Raw genomic sequence first — 17,683 nt, forward strand, 5'->3', positions numbered from 1 at the left:
AGTTCATTTGAAGCAAAAAGCCTGTACGGGAATCCATTGGGCTCCTAAACGATTAAGGGTTTAAAAAGTTGCTCAGGGAGGACAAGGAAATAGAGGGAAAAAAAAGACTAAATTCTTTACTTCTGTCTTTACTGAGAAGGATGTTGGAAACATACGCACACTAGAAACATTCTTTAATGGTGGAGATTCTGGGCAACTAAAACAAATATCAGTTACCATAGAAGATGTAATACATCAAACTGACAAAACAGAATAAAGTGATAGGGCCAGATGGGATACATCTGAACGCATTAAGGGAACTCATAGAAGAACATAGGAAATGTTTATATTTTATATTATTTTTATGTAATTTCTATATATGTTGTAACCCGCTTAGCTAGGTAGGTAAGAATCAGGTGAGCTATAAAACTTTTGAATTAAATAAAAGTAACTACTGGCAGCTCCAGTGGCTGACCTTTACAATGCTTCTTTAGAGTTGGGAGTAGTTCTGGAGGACTGGAGATCGGTAGATTTTTATTTATTTATTTATTTAGGTTTTTTATATACCGGCATTCATGAACAAGTCACATCATGCTGGTTTACATAGAAACAAGGGGTGCATAGAACAGTAGAACTAAACTGGTGCAAGGGGAAGCAGTTACAAAAAACAGGGGTAAGATAACTGGGAGAGAGAAAAAAGAGGAACGTGGGGAGAAAAGATTTGTAAGGGGATAATTACTTAACTTAATAATAACAATGAATATTTACAGTAAACATTGTTACAGTAGAAGGTGATGGTTATGAGTTGTCCGGGAAGGCTTGTTTAAAAAGCCAGGTCTTCAATCTTTTGCGGAAAATTGGTAGGCAGGGTTCTAGTCGCAGATCAGTGGGGATGGAGTTCCAAAGTGAGGGTCCGGCTGTTGAGAAAGCCTGCTCTCTTGCTGTTGTGTGTCATGTGGATTTTGTGTTCGGTATCTGAAGGGATCCTCGGTGAACTTCTCTGATTGGTCTTTGAGAGATATGAAGGCTGAGCGGATATTGAAGGTCCAGGGAGGTGTAGTGATGGATTGACTTGTAGATGATGGTGATAGTTTTGTAGAAGATTCTGGCTTGGATGGGGAGCCAGTGAAGATTTTTTTAAGATGGGTGAGATGTGGTCTCTTCTTTTGGAATTTGTAAGGATTCTGGCCGCTGTGTTTTGTACCATCTGAAGCGGTTTGGTGTATGAGGATGGAAGTCCCAGAAGTATGGCGTTGCAATAATCTAATTTTGTGAAGATTATTGCTTGAAGTATGGTTCTGAAGTCTTGAAAGTGGAACAGAGGCTTAATTCTTTTTAATACCTGTAGTTTATAAAAGCACTCCTTAGTGGTGCGGTTTATAAAAGCTTTCAAGTTCAGATTGTTGTCAATAATGGCTCCTAGATCTCTGACTTGAGAAGATAGGGGGATGTTTGAAGTGTGAGAGTGGTGATTATTGTTTTCAGGAGTAATGAGAATTAGTTCGGTTTTGGCGGAGTTAAGGATGAGATTTAAGCTGGTGAGGAGGTCATTGATTTTTGATTGGCAAGATTCCCAGTATTCAAGTGTTTTGCCTAGTGATTCTTTAAGGGGAATCATTATCTGAACATCGTCTGCATAAATAAGGTGTTTGAGATTGAGATCCGTTAGAAGGTGGCACAGTGGGCGTAAGTATATGTTGAACAAGGTAGGAGATAGGGAGGATCCTTGTGGTACTCCTATGGGGGCCTTGAAACAGGAGGATTCCTTATTGTGTATTTTCACTTTGTATTCTCTGTTGTTAAGGAAAGTTTTGAACCATGCTAGGGCGGTACCTGCAATTCCAATGGATGAGAGTTGTTTTATGAGGCTGGAGTGGTTAACCGTGTCAAAGGCAGCTGAAAGGTCCAACAGGATCAGAAGATGTGGTTCTTCTTCACAAAGTGGAAATAAGGAGGAAGCTGGGAACCAAACACCAGATAGTCTGACTGCGGTGGTGAATAAATTAATGGAATCTTGCTAAAACAGAAGACAGTGCAGTTTCTGGAATCCAATGGATTAGAAAATTTGAGCAGCATTGGTTTTACTACTAGGACTTGTCTGAAAATCTGATCAATTGCTTTGACTGGATGACCAGAGAGTTGCATCAGGGTATAGCATCAGATATAGGGAGCTTGGATTTAAGTAAGACTTTTCACATGGCTCCGCACAGAAATTTGGCACCCTTGGTGTGTGACTTATTGGGTTAGAAAGTGGTTGAGTAGAGATGACAAAGGGTAGTGGTAAGTGGAGCTCATGCCAAGAAAAGAGGTATTACTAGTAGTGTGTCTCAGGATTCTGTCCTTAGTGTGGTTCTTTTCAATATTTTTGTAAGCAATATTGCAGAAGGACTATCAGGAAAGGTTTGTCTTTTTGTGAATAATAGCAAAATTTGCATCAGGGTAGGCAGCCAGGAAGACATGAAAAACACGAAGCATGATTTAGCAAAGCTGGATGAATGGTCTAGAGTCTGACAGCTAAGACATATTATTAAAAAATGTAGAATCATGCATTTGATGCAAGCAAGATACACAATATAGGGGTTGAAAGTCTTATATGCATGAAACAGGAGTGGGATCTAGGGGTGATCGTGTCTGATGATCTCAAGGTAAACAAACACATGAATAAGGAGATGGCAAAAGCCAGAAAGAAGCTTCGGAGCATAAGGAGAGGAATGGTCAGCAAAAAATAAAAAATAAAATAATAAAGGGATAAGATATTGCCCTGTATAAGCCCCTGATGAGATCTCATTTGAATACCACATCTCATTTGAGACCACATCTTAAAAAAGATATAAACAGGATGGAGTCAGTTTAGAGGATGGCTATTCAAATGGTCAGTGATCTTCATTATTAAGCATATGAGGACAGACAAAGATCTTAACATGTATACCCTAAAGGAAAAGCTAGAGAGGAGAGATATGATAGAGACATTCCTGAAAGAGTGGTGGCTCTCTTTCAAGAAGAGACCAAGAAAGCAGGATAGAAGAGATATTTATTTATTTATTTATATACCGACATTCATCTCAATTGAGATATCACACCGGTTTTACATTCAGGTACTGTAGGTATTTCTCTATCCCCAGAGGGCTTACAATCTAAGTTTTTGTACCTGAGGCAATGTAGGGTAAAGTGACTTGCCCAAGGTCACAAGGAGTGACAGCGGGACTTGAACCTTGGTCTCCTGGTTCATAGTCCACTGCTCTGAGAGACATTATTTATATATATATATATATATATATATATATATATATATATATATATATATATATATATATATATATATACACACACACACATACACACACACTTTTTTTTTTTTAATATTTATTTTAATATTTTATTGTCCCTAATAGAAAGTGCATTTGCAACCTGCCACGTTCTGTAAGGTGATTTTCTACCTCTAAAGCTATCTTCCGATCCCTTTTTCTTGCATCTGACATAGGATCTACTTAGCACTGTAAGCATGCTTTAAAGCAGTGGTTCTCAACAAGTGAGTCGGGACATGCTGGTGTTTCATGAGATCCTGGGAGATGTGTCCAGGGCCAGCTGTCTCCTTATAAGCCTGGGTGGGAGATGGTTGACTTCTCTTATATTGGGCCTGATGGAAGGCTACTCTCACTTCCTTTTCTTCTTTCTGGCCCAGTGGGAGGCTGTTTCCTCTTTCACCCAGATCAGAGCGAGACATTGCCAACTGCTGCTGTTCTGGGCCCCTGATGGGACACAAACTTTATCTTCCCCTGCTGAGTCTGGGAGTGATGCTGCTGCTGATCTCTACACCCTGTGGAGGGTGGGGGAAAGGAGGTTGGAGATGCTGGGCAGATAGAAGTGAAAGGGAGAGGGAGTGTGGGGGCTGCTGAGCAGGAAGGAGGTAGAGAGAGTCAAGCAGGGGAGAGAGAGAGCACAGGGCAGAGGATGTTGGGGGTTGAGAGTATGAGCGGATGATTGAAAGGGAATAATTGGGAGAAGTAAAGGATGATGGAGACATGGAGGGAGAGCAACAAGGGTACAAGAGCCATAATATGGCACTTTTGGGAATATGCATTACTTCTATCTTTGTACTTTGCTTAGTGCAGGAAGAAATCTATTTCTGTTTCTAGTTCTCCATTTGCACTGCATACAGAATGGCTTTTTGAGGTTTCCATTCCAGTATTTGTCTCCCCAGATTTCTGTGGTCTTTTATTCTGTATTTGGTGAAGGATGGAACTGTATGTGTGAATGAAGTGAGGTATTTTACTAATAAGAAGGGATCTGTATCAGTCTTATTTGTTGGGTTTACTCATTCTCAATAGGACATGCACTGGTGGTGCACTGCTGCCATCTCATAGATAGGAATATTGCTGACTGAGTTCTTGGAGTTAGTATTTCTATAGTAAGGGAGGTTTACTACACATATGCTGTGTTTTTTTTTCAGGTTTTGTATTTTACAATGCACCTGGTAGTAAGGGAGTTTGTGTTTGTTACTGAGATAGTACCAGAATCAGAATATATATTTTATATGATGAGTTATATGGGGAAATCTCCTCTCTAGCCATAATTAGGGGACCGGAGGGGGAGTTGGTTCCTGAGGATGCCAAGTATGTTTACATTTAGCCCATGATGGTCGAGTGTTCAGTGTGTTATGCATTTAAGCATTATCTGGCAGGTGTGTCCCAACAGAAAAAAGGTCAAGAACTACTGCTTTAAAGGATAAGAACTCAAAAAATTCGGCTCTAGCACACAATATTCAGAAGGAAAAATTTGCTTGAATTTATAGACTTCTCTGTTAAGTATTTATATTATATTTATCTTTCATCTTTATTTTTGTTAAGACTTATGAATCACTCGCATGCTAAAAGCACCAAGCGATTTACAAAGTAAACAGTTTAAAGCATAAGCATGAACATATAATATACATAAAATTATGATACAAAAACAGAATACTGTTATAGTTATAAAAACTGTCATTTTTTGTAATATTAACTAATCAAAGATTTGCACAATACTCACCCACTTTCAGATGCACTGACTATATACTGTTTTTCAGTGGAAGCACAGGCTTTAGATAAACAAGTAATAGAAGCCGTATGACCAAACAACAGGGCTCGAGGACTGATCTAGAAATCACAGAAGTTACAGAAAGTAAACAGATAGTACAGTACCATGCACATAATGTATATCATCTACATATATACACACACACAAAGAAAACAAACAAAATCAGGCAATATGTAAAGTAACCAGTGCTTAATTAATATAAAGACAAAACACACTCTAAACAAAGTGGGCTAAAAGCACTTTCACTATAACCCAATGAAAACAATTTTTAATTACTAGGTCAAAAAAAATTTTCCAAAAAAACTTTTTATTACAAAAGATATTAATTTGATCATGAAACAATATTAAGTAATATTTTATATACATCGTATACCCAATCCTGTATTTAATAAAATACAATTTTCCAAAAGATGCATACCTTCAAGTATATATTACACCAATAACTCATTCATACTAGCTGTTACCCAAACACTCAAATAACACTCATTCATATCTCACACCATACCTTTCATACTACAAATTAACCCACTTTATACTTTGAAATGGTGGCATGTAATGACAATTTATAAACTATAAATGATATAATATAGAAACATAGAAATGACGGCAGAAGAAGACCAAACGGCCCATCCAGTCTGCCCAGCAAGCTTCACACATTTTTTCTCTCATACTTATCTGTTTCTTTTAGCTCTTGGTTCTATTTCCCTTCCTCCCCCACCATTAATGTAGAGAGCAGTGATGGAGCTGCATCCAAGTGAAATATCTAGCTTGATTAGTTAGGGGGTAGTAGGGGTAGTAACCGCCGCAATAAGCAAGCTACACCCATGCTTATTTGTTTTAACCCAGACTATGTTATACAGCCCTTATTGGTTGTTTTTCTTCTCCCCTGCCGTTGAAGCAGAGAGCTATGCTGGATATGCATCTAAAGTGAAGTATCAGGCACATTTGGTTTGGGGTAGTAACCGCCGTAACAAGCCAGCTACTCCCCGCTTTGTGAGTGTGAATCCTTTTTTCTTCTCCCCTGCCGTTGAAGCTATGCTGGGTATGCGTGAAGTATCAGTTTTTCTTCTCCCCTGCCGTTGGAGCAGAGAGCTATGCTGGATGTGCATCGAAAGTGAAGTATCAGGCACATTTGGTTTGGGGTAGTAACCGCCGTAACAAGCCAGCTACTCCCGGCTTTGTGAGTGCAAATCCTTTTTCCACATTTCCTCTTGCTGTTGAAGCTTAGAGTGATGTTGGAGTCACAGTAACCATGTGTATGTTTATTGAATAAGGGTATTGTGTCCAGGCAGTAGCCATCATTCTGGCGAGTCACCCACTCTTCATTGGCGGCCTCTTGACTTTATGGATCCACAGTGTTTATCCCATGCCCCTTTGAAGTCCTTCACAGTTCTGGTCTTCACCACTTCCTCCGGAAGGGCATTCCAGGCATCCACCACCCTCTCCGTGAAGAAATACTTCCTGACATTGGTTCTGAATCTTCCTCCCTGGAGCTTCAAATCGTGACCCCTGGTTCTGCTGATTTTTTTCTTATGGTAAAGGTTTGTCGTTGCCTTTGGATCATTAAAACCTTTCAAGTATCTGAAAGTCTGTATCATATCTCCTCTGCTCCTCCTTTCCTCCAGGGTGTACATATTTAGATTCTTCAATCTCTCCTCGTACGTCATCCGATGAAGATCCTCCACCTTCCTGGTCGCCCTTCTCTGTACCGCTTCCATCTTGTCTTTGTCTTTTTGTAGATACGGTCTCCAGAACTGAACACAGTACTCCAGGTGAGGCCTCACCAAGGACCTGTACAAGGGAATAATCACTTCCCTTTTCTTACTTGATATTCCTCTCTCTATGCAGCCCAGCATTCTTCTGGCTTTTGCTATCGCCTTGTCGCATTGTTTCGCAGACTTCATATCATTAGACACTATCACCCCAAGGTCCCTCTCCTGCTCCGTGCACATCAGCCTTTCCCCCCCCATCGAATACAGTTCATTCGGATTTCCACTCCCCATATGCATGACTTTGCACTTCTTGGCATTGAATCTCAGCTGCCATATCTGCCATATTTGGGAATATAATTTCCCTCTCCATATTATATCATTTGTATATTGGGAGAGGAGTTTTGACTTCTGTGTTGTAATTAATAAACTATATCATAATAACGGTGTTCATGTCTATTATGGTAATATCCCGACAGCATAGAAGCTGTATTCGAACACGTAAAATAGAGGCTCCCTTGGTTAAACACTGGATGGAATATGAGCACACGATAAAACAGCTGAAGCTTTGCATCTTAAAACAGCTCCAGTGCCCCGGGGGTGGCCCAGTATCATAACTTTTGTCAGCATGAGCAGAAGTTCATTTATCAATGGCGCACAGTAGCTCCAGTTGGACTAAATTCGATGATTGAATGGGAAGCTTTTTTTTTTTTTTTTAAATCTTTTATTTGCTTTTAAATTCAGTTAACAAGCATAAACTTGACAAGAAATGATATACAGAGATAGATAATTCTAACAAACAATCCAGAAAAACATTTAACAGGAATATCAGGTTCTCCCACATTCTTGTTTATAACACCTGCAGAATATCATGAATTTGAATGGCTTCTAGTTCTGATGGGAGTCTGTAGAATTTTAAAAAGAATACCTCTGCTTGAGGATCCTTGTCCCTATAAACAGTCTCCAAGCCACAACGCCAGAGAGATCAAGAAAATTTTCACCAATTCTACCACTTGGACCAAGGGCTGATGTGCTCTTTGACCATGCACTGGAGGTGGAACATCATCTTCTGATATCAGGATGGAGTCCCCTTGCACCTCTGAACTCAAAGATCTACACCAGAAGCTGATTCAAAATTAAGAGGACCATGGATCAAATACAATTCAGATGCCTCTAGGCAAAGGCCCTTTCCAGAAATCTGGTTGGTGATATCGTCCTGGTGATGGGTGGGGCTAGGTTTATTATTTCACCTTCTGCCTCACTAATCCACTTCTTCATACTGGTAAAGTGGAAAAAAGCTGAGTCGATGGCACTATTGCCCAGTGTGTCAACAATGTAGATCTAGGGCTTAGTGTGTCAAGTGCATCGAGAACTTATGTGTCGGGGCTTTGTGTGCCATTGCTTTGTGCTTCAATGAAGCTTTATGTAGCAATGGCACTTGAGACTGATGTGTCAACTGCACTAAGGGCTGGAGGATAGTACACTGACAATCACCCACACCAATCGATGTTTTATTGGTGCACCATCAGTTACACAGTTTTCTTTTTTTAGTTTTTGGTTTGCTTGACCCAGAGGACCCTGCCTGTTCCACCAACAAGGGAGACCTCTTAGAGAAGCAGTATAAGGAACACCTCATTTTGCATAAATGAGATTATGAAAACATAACAAATGAGAGAGATTTGTTATGAGAGGATGTGACCCACAAGGAAATCTTTCTTCCCATTGCCTATAGACCATTTTTTTCATTTATTTGATTTATATTCTACTTTTCAGGAGCTTCAAACTGAATTACATTCAGGTACTGTAGGTAGTTCCTTGTCCCCAGTGGGTTCACAATTTAAGTTTGTTCCTGAGGCAAAGGATAAGTGTCTTGCCCAAAGTCACAAGCAGTGGCAGCAGGATTTGAGTCCTGGTTTGCATCTCACTGCTCTAACCATAGCCTACTCCTTCATTTGTCCTGTGTGTGTTTTGGTTTGTTGTTATTTTGTTTTAATTTAACCAGTATCTGTACATTTAAATATCTTAATAAGCATCATAGCGGAAAAATCAAGGAAATGCCTATCTAAACTTATATCACTGACAGACATCATCATCAAAAAAACCCTGCATCAAATGGGATTCTTGGGGTAAAGGATGGTCTTTCAATTTAACTTAATAGCACTATGCAAGTCAGTTTTTATTATGATTGAACATACTTTTTTTTGTGCACTCACAAGAAACATATGCCTATGAGAAGTCAATGCACATTTAGTTTATTAATATTTTGGAAGAAGTCAATGAACCTCTCATCAGGGCACTGTAACATTATCTTGCTTGATACATCTAAAATGTATTACTTTATTATTTAAATGATAGAGGCAATTACGCACAATAGGGACAGTGTATTATACATATCCTTGCACCAAAATCTTATACTAAACAAAAGATGAGGTACAAACCAATCAAATATTGTTACGAGTCCCGCGCACGGGTCTGCTCACCATCATGGTTGCACAGCGGGTCCCAGGACGACCTCCCTCGCGGTAGTTGCCAGTCCTGCCAGGCCCCAGCGTTCCGCAGCAGCAGTTGCCGGGCCTTCCACTGCGAGCCAGGCTGCACGCCGAGGCTCGGCGTCCTCTGTTAGCCACGCCCCTACACGCGCGCGGACCGCCTGGACTCATGTAAGGCCAAGGACGGGTCTTAGCTCCGTGGCGCACCCTGATTGATCCCTCGATATAAGGAAGTTCCTGTCTATGCTTCCATGCCTTGGCAATCGGATCAGTTTGGTCTAAGATTGCCTCTGCGCTTGTTCCTGCTCTTGCCTGTTCCTAGTCTCGTTCCAGGATCCTTCTGTTCCAGTTCTGTTCCTGCATCCTGCTTGTTCCTGTGTTCGTCTGTCTGTCTACCCAGGTAGTACCCTCGGACTGTCTTACTGGTACTGACCTCAGCTTGCTCCTGACCTGCTTGCCTGCCGCCTGCCTCAAAGACCTCAACTTGCTCCTGACCTGCCTGCCTGCCGCCTGCTTCAAAGACCTCAGCTTGCTCCTGACCTGCCTGCCACCTGCCTCAAGACCTCAGCCTGCCTTTGACCTCGTCTGACCTCTGGTACCTGACCCCTGCTTTACTGACTATTTTTCAGACTGACCTCTGGATCTTGACCTTTGCCTGCCTGACCCTATCTCCAGATTCTGGCTCTGTTCCTCGCCTTGTCATCACCAACTCTGTTCTGGTTCTCCTTGTTCCGACCAGTCTCCAACTTCAAACTCGATTGCACTCCCCCTGTGTCAGTGGGCACGCCGGACTTCCATTCTCTCAGAAGACCATGCGAGGCCCACCTAAGTCCAAGCGGCCCGAGTCCCTATGGGCTCCTCCCGGGGGAACCTCGGGCTTCCAGTGGTGAAGCTCTTCACAGCCTCTGTCTCCTCCAGTGCTCCGCCCCTTGGGGCAGTTACCTCCTGTTCCCTTTCAGGAGGCGTTCCTTCACTGTCCCAGGACAAGGGTCCACCCCCAAGCGCAACAAATATTAGTTATTGCTAAACAGTAAGATCTGCCTCTTCAGAAGTTTTAATTTTGGTCAATTTAACAAATGCAAAAAAGTATTAAAGTTAATCCATTTATTTTAAAAACAAAATCTCTGTGTGACAGTATAGGGAGATTATCACAGAATAATTTTAGAAGTGCAATAACACACATCTCCCAGCTGCTGAAGGCTCTTTGAAGCATAGGTTCAAAGGCTCCAAGTGCACCAAGACATGTATCTATATGTCAGTGCACATCTTAATATATGTTACTGCATTCTTGAAGTCAAATATGAATGTTGCTGATGAATGGGATATTTAGTAGTTCACAATTCTAGTAACACTAATTCACTTCTAGCTAAACAAAAGATGTTCTGAATGCCATCTTCTGAGGTTTATATGTCAAAAGGAATTAGGATAAGCCAGAAATTAGAAGAGGACTACCCTCAGGAAAAAAAAGTTACAGATAAAAAGACTTAAAAATAATGGTTATTAAATTTTGGAATTAGAAGACCACAGTGGCATATCAGAATCTGAGTTTTGAAAAGTGCTGCTGACCTAGAATAAAATACTCTTCTGCCTTCTTTCATGCTCATACTGGACAAAGCTATTTTAACAACTGCAAAGTAATTACAAACTCCCATAAAACACTACACACCAGAGCAGAGATGGTTATGTCTCATCAGTAATCTTCCAGGCAGAATCCTGCTGGTTGTACACTGACAAAATGTAGTGACTGAGGCACAACTTACTAACTGCAGCCAACAATATCCTCATTCATCTTCTCTATTACTATATCTTGCTTTGTACAAAACTATAAGCCAGTTATGGCAGGATTCTCTCATGTTCTAAATTTGTTTGCTATTTTTGTCAAGTAACACTGTAGTTTTTATGTTCTGTATGCTTCTATTTCTCTTCTCTTGTACAGCACACTGCAAATTGATATTTTAATTCCCAATGGTAGAAGCTGGATCTAAGGTGAAATTTAGTTTTATCTGTTAATTTCCTTTCCTTAAGTAGTGGGTTGTCTCCGCCTACTAGCAGATAGAGCAAAGGACACACCCTTTCAATGACATCTTTTGGTATATATGCTGGTGCTGGACCAGCAATAGCCAACATTCTTATGTCAAAGCAATGGAAAATACCAACTAACTCAAACACAATTAACTTTAGGAATAATAAATTGAGACTTCATAAACAAGAGGTATAGACTCTCCTGTATTTGTCCTTCTTAGAAAGCAAACTCTGCTCAGCAGGGACAATATCCTACATTTCTCTCCGGCACTGCATATGTCAAGCAGCAACAAGAGAGATAAATAGCACAGAAGCAGTAATCTTATTAGAGAGGTCTTACACTGTTTTCCTGGATTGCTGACACCCATACAAGCAAAGTTTTTTGGCATTACCAATTTCTTATAAGCCTTCACTGTTTATATCAATGTTCTGTCCAATTTTGGTTATTTGATTTTGCTATTTGGACAAGACACAGGCTCTTTATATATTTTGACTGTATATTTAATCCGTAACATCTATGAGAAAATGTAAAGACCAAGTGATTGCCTTACAAATGTCCTCCAAAGCAAGCACTGTAGACTCTGCTCAAAAGGAAGCCTGAGCCCTCATAGAAAAAACAAAGTACCTTCAGAAGCTGTTGACCCTTTTAACAAAAACCTGAAGGGGATTATCTGCTTGATTTACATAGACAATAAGGATTCTGAAGCTGCCTCTCCCCATGATGTTTGCAGAATAAAGGCCTATTGGTTAGTCAAAAGTTATTAGCTTTTTTTTTATATATCTGAGGAAGATTCAAAGAATCTTTAATAAGGGGAGAGACTACCCTTAACATCATGTCCCCCTTTATGGGACACTAGAAGAGATACTGCCTGTTTAACTGAAGACAAAAAGAAGGATGGCACTGGTTGATTAAAAGTGACCAATTCCGTGGAAAGATACTGCCAATTAATGTCCATAACTCTGGGCAAAGGCCATTAGGGATACCACTTTTAAGGAATATATTTTGAGAATACATGACTAAGCATCTCAAAAGAAGGAGATGAGTTGTAAGAGCTAGATTCAAATTCCAATTGGTACACTAGAGTCCCAAGGGGAGGACAAATAAGCTTAACTAAGAACTCCCTGAATCTGATGTCTGTACCATGAAACAACTGCAACTGGGACCCCCAGGAATTAAGAGCTCAGCCCTTATCAAAAAGCCCTTTTGCAGGAAGGTCAATATGGATGGAGAAGGTACAGAGAAGGGCTACCAAAATGATAAGGGGAATGGAACAACTCCCCTATGAGGAAAGACTAAAGAGATTAGGACTTTTCAGCTTGGAGAAGAGACGACTGAGGGGGGATATGATAGAGGTGTTTAAAATCATGAGAGGTCTAGAATGGGTAGATGTGAATCGGTTATTTACTCTTTCGGATAGTAGAAAGACTAGGGGGCACTCCATGAAGTTAGCATTGGGCACATTTAAAACTAATCGGAGAAAATTCTTTTTTACTCAACGCACAATTAAACTCTGGAATTTGTTGCCAGAGGATGTGGTTAGTGCAGTTAGTATAGCTGTGTTTAAAAAAGGATTGGATAAGTTATTGGAGGAGAAGTCCATTACCTGCTATTAAGTTCACTTAGAGAATAGCCACTGCCATTAGCAATGGTAACATGGAATAGACTTAGTTTTTGGGTACTTGCCAGGTTCTTATGGCCTGGATTGGCCACTGTTGGAAACAGGATGCTGGGCTTGATGGACCCTTAGTCTGACCCAGTATGGCATTTTCTTATGTTCTTATGATTGTCTACATGCCAGAGTGACATGGCCAGAGATTTAAAAGAAGCCTCAAATCTCAAGAGAGAAGCAGAAAGAATGACTGCTGAAGAATATTCATCTCTGAGCTAACAATTAGGCTGATAAGACAATTTCTGCTGTACCAAGCCATGAGCAATTGCTGAACTCTTCTTTTTTTCTTCTGGCTGTTGAATAATCTGTCAGACTTGGAAACTTGCGATTTGCCATCAGATTCAATTGTATTCTGTTCAGGAAAGCTTCCAGTCTGAGCTCACACACTCTTGAGGACCAACTTATTCCTGTTGAGGACGTCAGCTTAAAATGTGCGCTAACCTTGCAAAGTGAACCACTAAAAAATGCTGTATGTTCTGTTCCGCCTTCCAGAACCACCTACTTGTTTTCTGAGCTATCATTGGTCTCTGAGCATCCCCTTGCCCATTCACATAAGCAATCATTAAGAGCAGGAACTGCAACCTGGTTGGACAGCCTTTGTTTCCAATCTGTTTATAGACCAAATGCTTTTTCTTCAGACCAGATCCCTTGAGCTATGTGAGGGGTGACCACAACACCCTTTCATCTAACATCTCCACAACCAATCTAGGAGGATACAGATCCATTCTTTTTGACAGATCATGGTTCCTGCCACCCAAGTCAGATCATCCCTGACTAAGTGAAAGAGGGAGATGCACTCCACAGTGCTTTGACTGCAAGGACAAGCAGAACAACAGAGACATCTGAAGCCACAGGTGAGCCCTTGCTCTGGAGAATTAGATCAAGAGAGGCTATTACAGAACCCAGGAGCTGGTGATACTCCTATTACCTGAGTGATCTCCATGGGATAAGTCTCACACCCAAGTTAACCATTTACTGACATGAGTCATGAAGTCTTTGCCTACCCTGGTTTCAAAGCAAGACCCCCAGCTACCCAGAGACTAGCAAGGCTTCAGACTTCGTATAAAGCTTACCACTCAACCTAAGACTCTGAGAACCTGGGACCCCTGACTGAGGAAGCGCCAGAGACCACCTAAACCATGATCCTTGAGTGGTACTGGAACAAAAGTTATCAAACGCTGAAGCTTCTCCGGTGCAACCTTTACCAAACACTAACAGGCTGATATAGAGAGAAACACCTTCAAGTGTTGGAACAAAAGGAGTGCAACATCTAGGAACCACCCATCCCATACCATAACCATTGGCCTGATAGAGAGGAGTCACTCACAGTAGAGCCACTGTAACTGGCTGCCTACCAATATGTTTTTTGGTTGGGTAGGGTGTGAGATCCACGCGCCTTCCATGGGCTGGATGAGTATCTGGAGAAATATATGACTTCTTACCTGATAAATGCCTTTTCCTTAATCTACCAGTACATGGAAAATGAGCAAATTGAAGTCACAGTATATATAACTCCTACAGTGACATCAGCCTGCCAGTATTCTCTTCAAAAGCAACTGTGGATGGACTAGCAAAAACGATTAAAAACAAATAACCCTCAATACTCAGTCAACATGAAACACTAAGCTCAGACAAGAAATACATTAACAGTAGTCTAGGGACTGGAGTAACCTCTGGAACATGTAGCCACAAAAGAGGACTGTAACACAGCCATATGGCAGTCAAGGGCAGGGAGTTGGATCCACCTGCCTATACTAAAGAAAAGGAAATTATCAGGTAAGTAGTAGTTTCTCATTTCCTAGCTCCTACATAGATGGGTTCAGAACCAGTGGGATGTACGAAAGCTACACTCAAATATGGTAGGAGGCTGCCTGCAGCCCAGGCAAAACTGCATGTGTAACGGCTGCATCCTCCCAGGCCTACACATTCAGATGATAACACCTGGAAGAGGTGTGTAAGGAGGACCATGTCACAGCTTGGCAAATGTAGACAGGAGACAACAATCTAACATCTGCCCAATACACTGCCTGAGCCCTACTGGAATCAGCCCTAACCTGAGTAGGCAACAGCTTTTCAGAAGCCACATTCACAGCAATGACTACCTCCTTAATCCAACAATTTACTGTAGCCTGCAAAGCCAGCTCGCCCTGTTTACCTCCACCATGAAGGACAGACTATCAGTCTTTCGGAAAGGTTGAGAAACCTCCAGATACTCAGGACATCCAAGGGAAACAACAGGCGATATTCCTCTGCATCTCTTTCCTTATTCAGAGACAGCAAGGAAATGGACTGATTCAAGTGAAATCTGAGACCACTTTAGGCAAGAAAGAAGGAATAGTACACAGTTGGAGTACTCCTGGAGTCACCCAAAGGAATGGTTCCATGCAAGACAAGGCCTGCAGCTTGAAAATTCAATGTGCAGAACATATCGCCACCAGAAACACCACTTTCAAGATTAGTAAGCACAAGGACACAGAGCACATCTGTCGAAACATAGCACCTGCCAAAAAGTCCAAAACCAGATTAAGACTCCACAAGGAACCACAAGAAAGGATGAAGATGTTTCACTCCCCTCAAGAACCAGGCCACATCAAGATGAGACGATAAGGATTCACCTGACCCCTGAAATAGGCAAGATCTGCTACCTGTACCTTCAAGGAATTAAGAGCCAACCCTTTATTCAAGCTATCCTGAAAAAACTCCAAAATGAGCGAGATCCTAACTCAACAAGGAAGCACGCCTCGATCCTCACACCAAGCCTCAAACACTTACCAAACCCATACATATTTGTGCTCTTAGCAAGGAGGCAATCACCTCAGTAGAATATCCACACTTCACAAGCGAACCCCCTCAAGGGCCATACCTTAAGAGAAAACCAGAGTCAGATCTTCTTAAAAGACAGGTCCCTGTTGCAACAGATTCCTGTGTGCCAGAAGACTAAGGAGGAGTCTACCAGGAGTCTTCACAGAACTGCATACAATGGCCAATCCAGTGCCACCATAAGCACCATCCCCCTGTGGCCTTCGACCCTCTGAACTATTCTGCCCATAAAGGGCCATGGAGGAAAGGTATACAGCAGCCAGACCTGCATGAGAGCATTGATACCCAAGGATATGGCTCTCTTGCAACTGAAGAATCAGGGAATCTTTGCATTGTGAGAAGTCGCCAGCAGGTCTAGGAACAGAAGGCCTCAGCAATCCACTATCAGCTGAAACGCCTCATTCAACAATACCCATTCTCCTTGGTCCAGACTCTCCCTGCTGAGAAAGTCTGCTCTTACATTGTATTTTCCTGCAATGTGCAAGGCCACAATGTCTTGAAGACGCACTTCCACCCAATGCATAAGTTGGTCTATTTCCTGACACACTTGATGGCTCTTGGTTCCTCCCTGCCATTTGATGTAAGCCACAGTCGTTGCATTGTCCGACATTACTCGGACCACTGAACCCTGCAGCCCACTACAGGAACTGCAAGCACGTCAGCCAAACTGCCCAGGTTTCCAGCTAATTGATGTTCCAGAGAGACTCCACTGAAGTCTAGCTCCCTTGCACCAACAGTTCCCGACAGTGAGCTCCTTAACCCTGGAGGCTCGCATCTGTCATGAGTACCAACCAGTCCGGCAATCTCCCTCTCTCAGATGATCCATTTGCAACCACTACTGGAGGTGAGAACACACTCTGATCGGCAGGTGGAGTGGAGTAAACCTAGTAGTCCTGAGACCATGGGTTCCAACAAGAGTGCAGGGAGCGCTGAAGATGATGTATGTGCGCCCTCGCCCACAGCACCACTTCCAGGCATATCAGCATCAAACCGATACCCATACATAGGCCCATGTATGGGCCTATGTATGGGTATATGGGCCTATGTTTGCTGTATAGTGTTCACCAAGAGTCGCACCTGCGTCATCAACTTCTTAATACGAGTGTCTGCCAAGGAAACTTAAACCTACCTAATGACGAACTGAACTCCCAGATACACCAATGACTGAGATGGTGGAAGACTGCTCTTGGCTAGGTTCAACATCCAACTGAGCTCTTGCAACAGGAAGATCACCTTGCAGGTCACCAGTCGGCTCTCTTCCAGAGACTTGACCCAAATGAGCCAGTTGTCCAAATACGGATGAACTAGAATCACATGCTTTCTTACCTCTGCCCCCACTACCACCATTACCTTGGGAAAAAGTTCTGGGTTCAGTGGCCAGACCAAAAGGCAACGCCAGAAACTGATAATGGCACCCCAACACCGCAGAAAACATTGCTGCTCTAGTCAGATGGGAATATGGAGGTATGCCTCGGACAAATCCAAGGAGGTCAGATTTCCCCCGACTGCACGGCCTTTTATCGCTGAGCATAAGGTTTCCATGTGAAAATGTGTCACCCGCAAATGACTGTTGACACTATTGAGATACAGGATTGGATGAAAGGAGCCCTCCTTCATCGGCATAACGAAATAAATGCAATATCGCCCCATATTTTCTTGAAACGTGGGGACTGGAACCATAGCCTTCAGTCTGAGGTGCCTTGACAGAGTAGACTCCACTGCCTGCTTCTTTTGCAGGGAGACAACATGAACACATCCCAAGACTGCAAAACTCCAGCACATATCCTTCTCGTATCATCTCCAGGACCCACTGATCCGATGTGATCTCGACCCACCTCTGATAAAAGAGAGAGGCAACCCCCCCATCTCCCTGCTCCTGGGGGTGGGTCAGCAAACCTTTATTGGGAGGCTCAGGAAGTTC

The 17,683-nt window shown here is 42.1% G+C and overlaps 1 protein-coding gene across 3 annotated transcripts in view; it reads right to left on the reverse strand.

Moving 5' to 3' along the window:
* Window positions 1-17,683, reverse strand: part of WDR7 (WD repeat domain 7) — a 1,145,388-nt gene that overhangs the window by 1,089,846 nt on the left and 37,859 nt on the right. For all 3 annotated transcript variants that reach the window (XM_029579728.1, XM_029579736.1, XM_029579721.1), the window contains exon 3: window positions 5,005-5,111. In XM_029579728.1, coding sequence (XP_029435588.1) covers window positions 5,005-5,111 — 107 coding nt within the window. The remainder of the gene's footprint in view (window positions 1-5,004; window positions 5,112-17,683) is intronic.

Source organism: Rhinatrema bivittatum, chromosome 1 (assembly GCF_901001135.1).
Source record: "Rhinatrema bivittatum chromosome 1, aRhiBiv1.1, whole genome shotgun sequence".
Lineage (NCBI taxonomy): Eukaryota > Metazoa > Chordata > Amphibia > Gymnophiona > Rhinatrematidae > Rhinatrema > Rhinatrema bivittatum.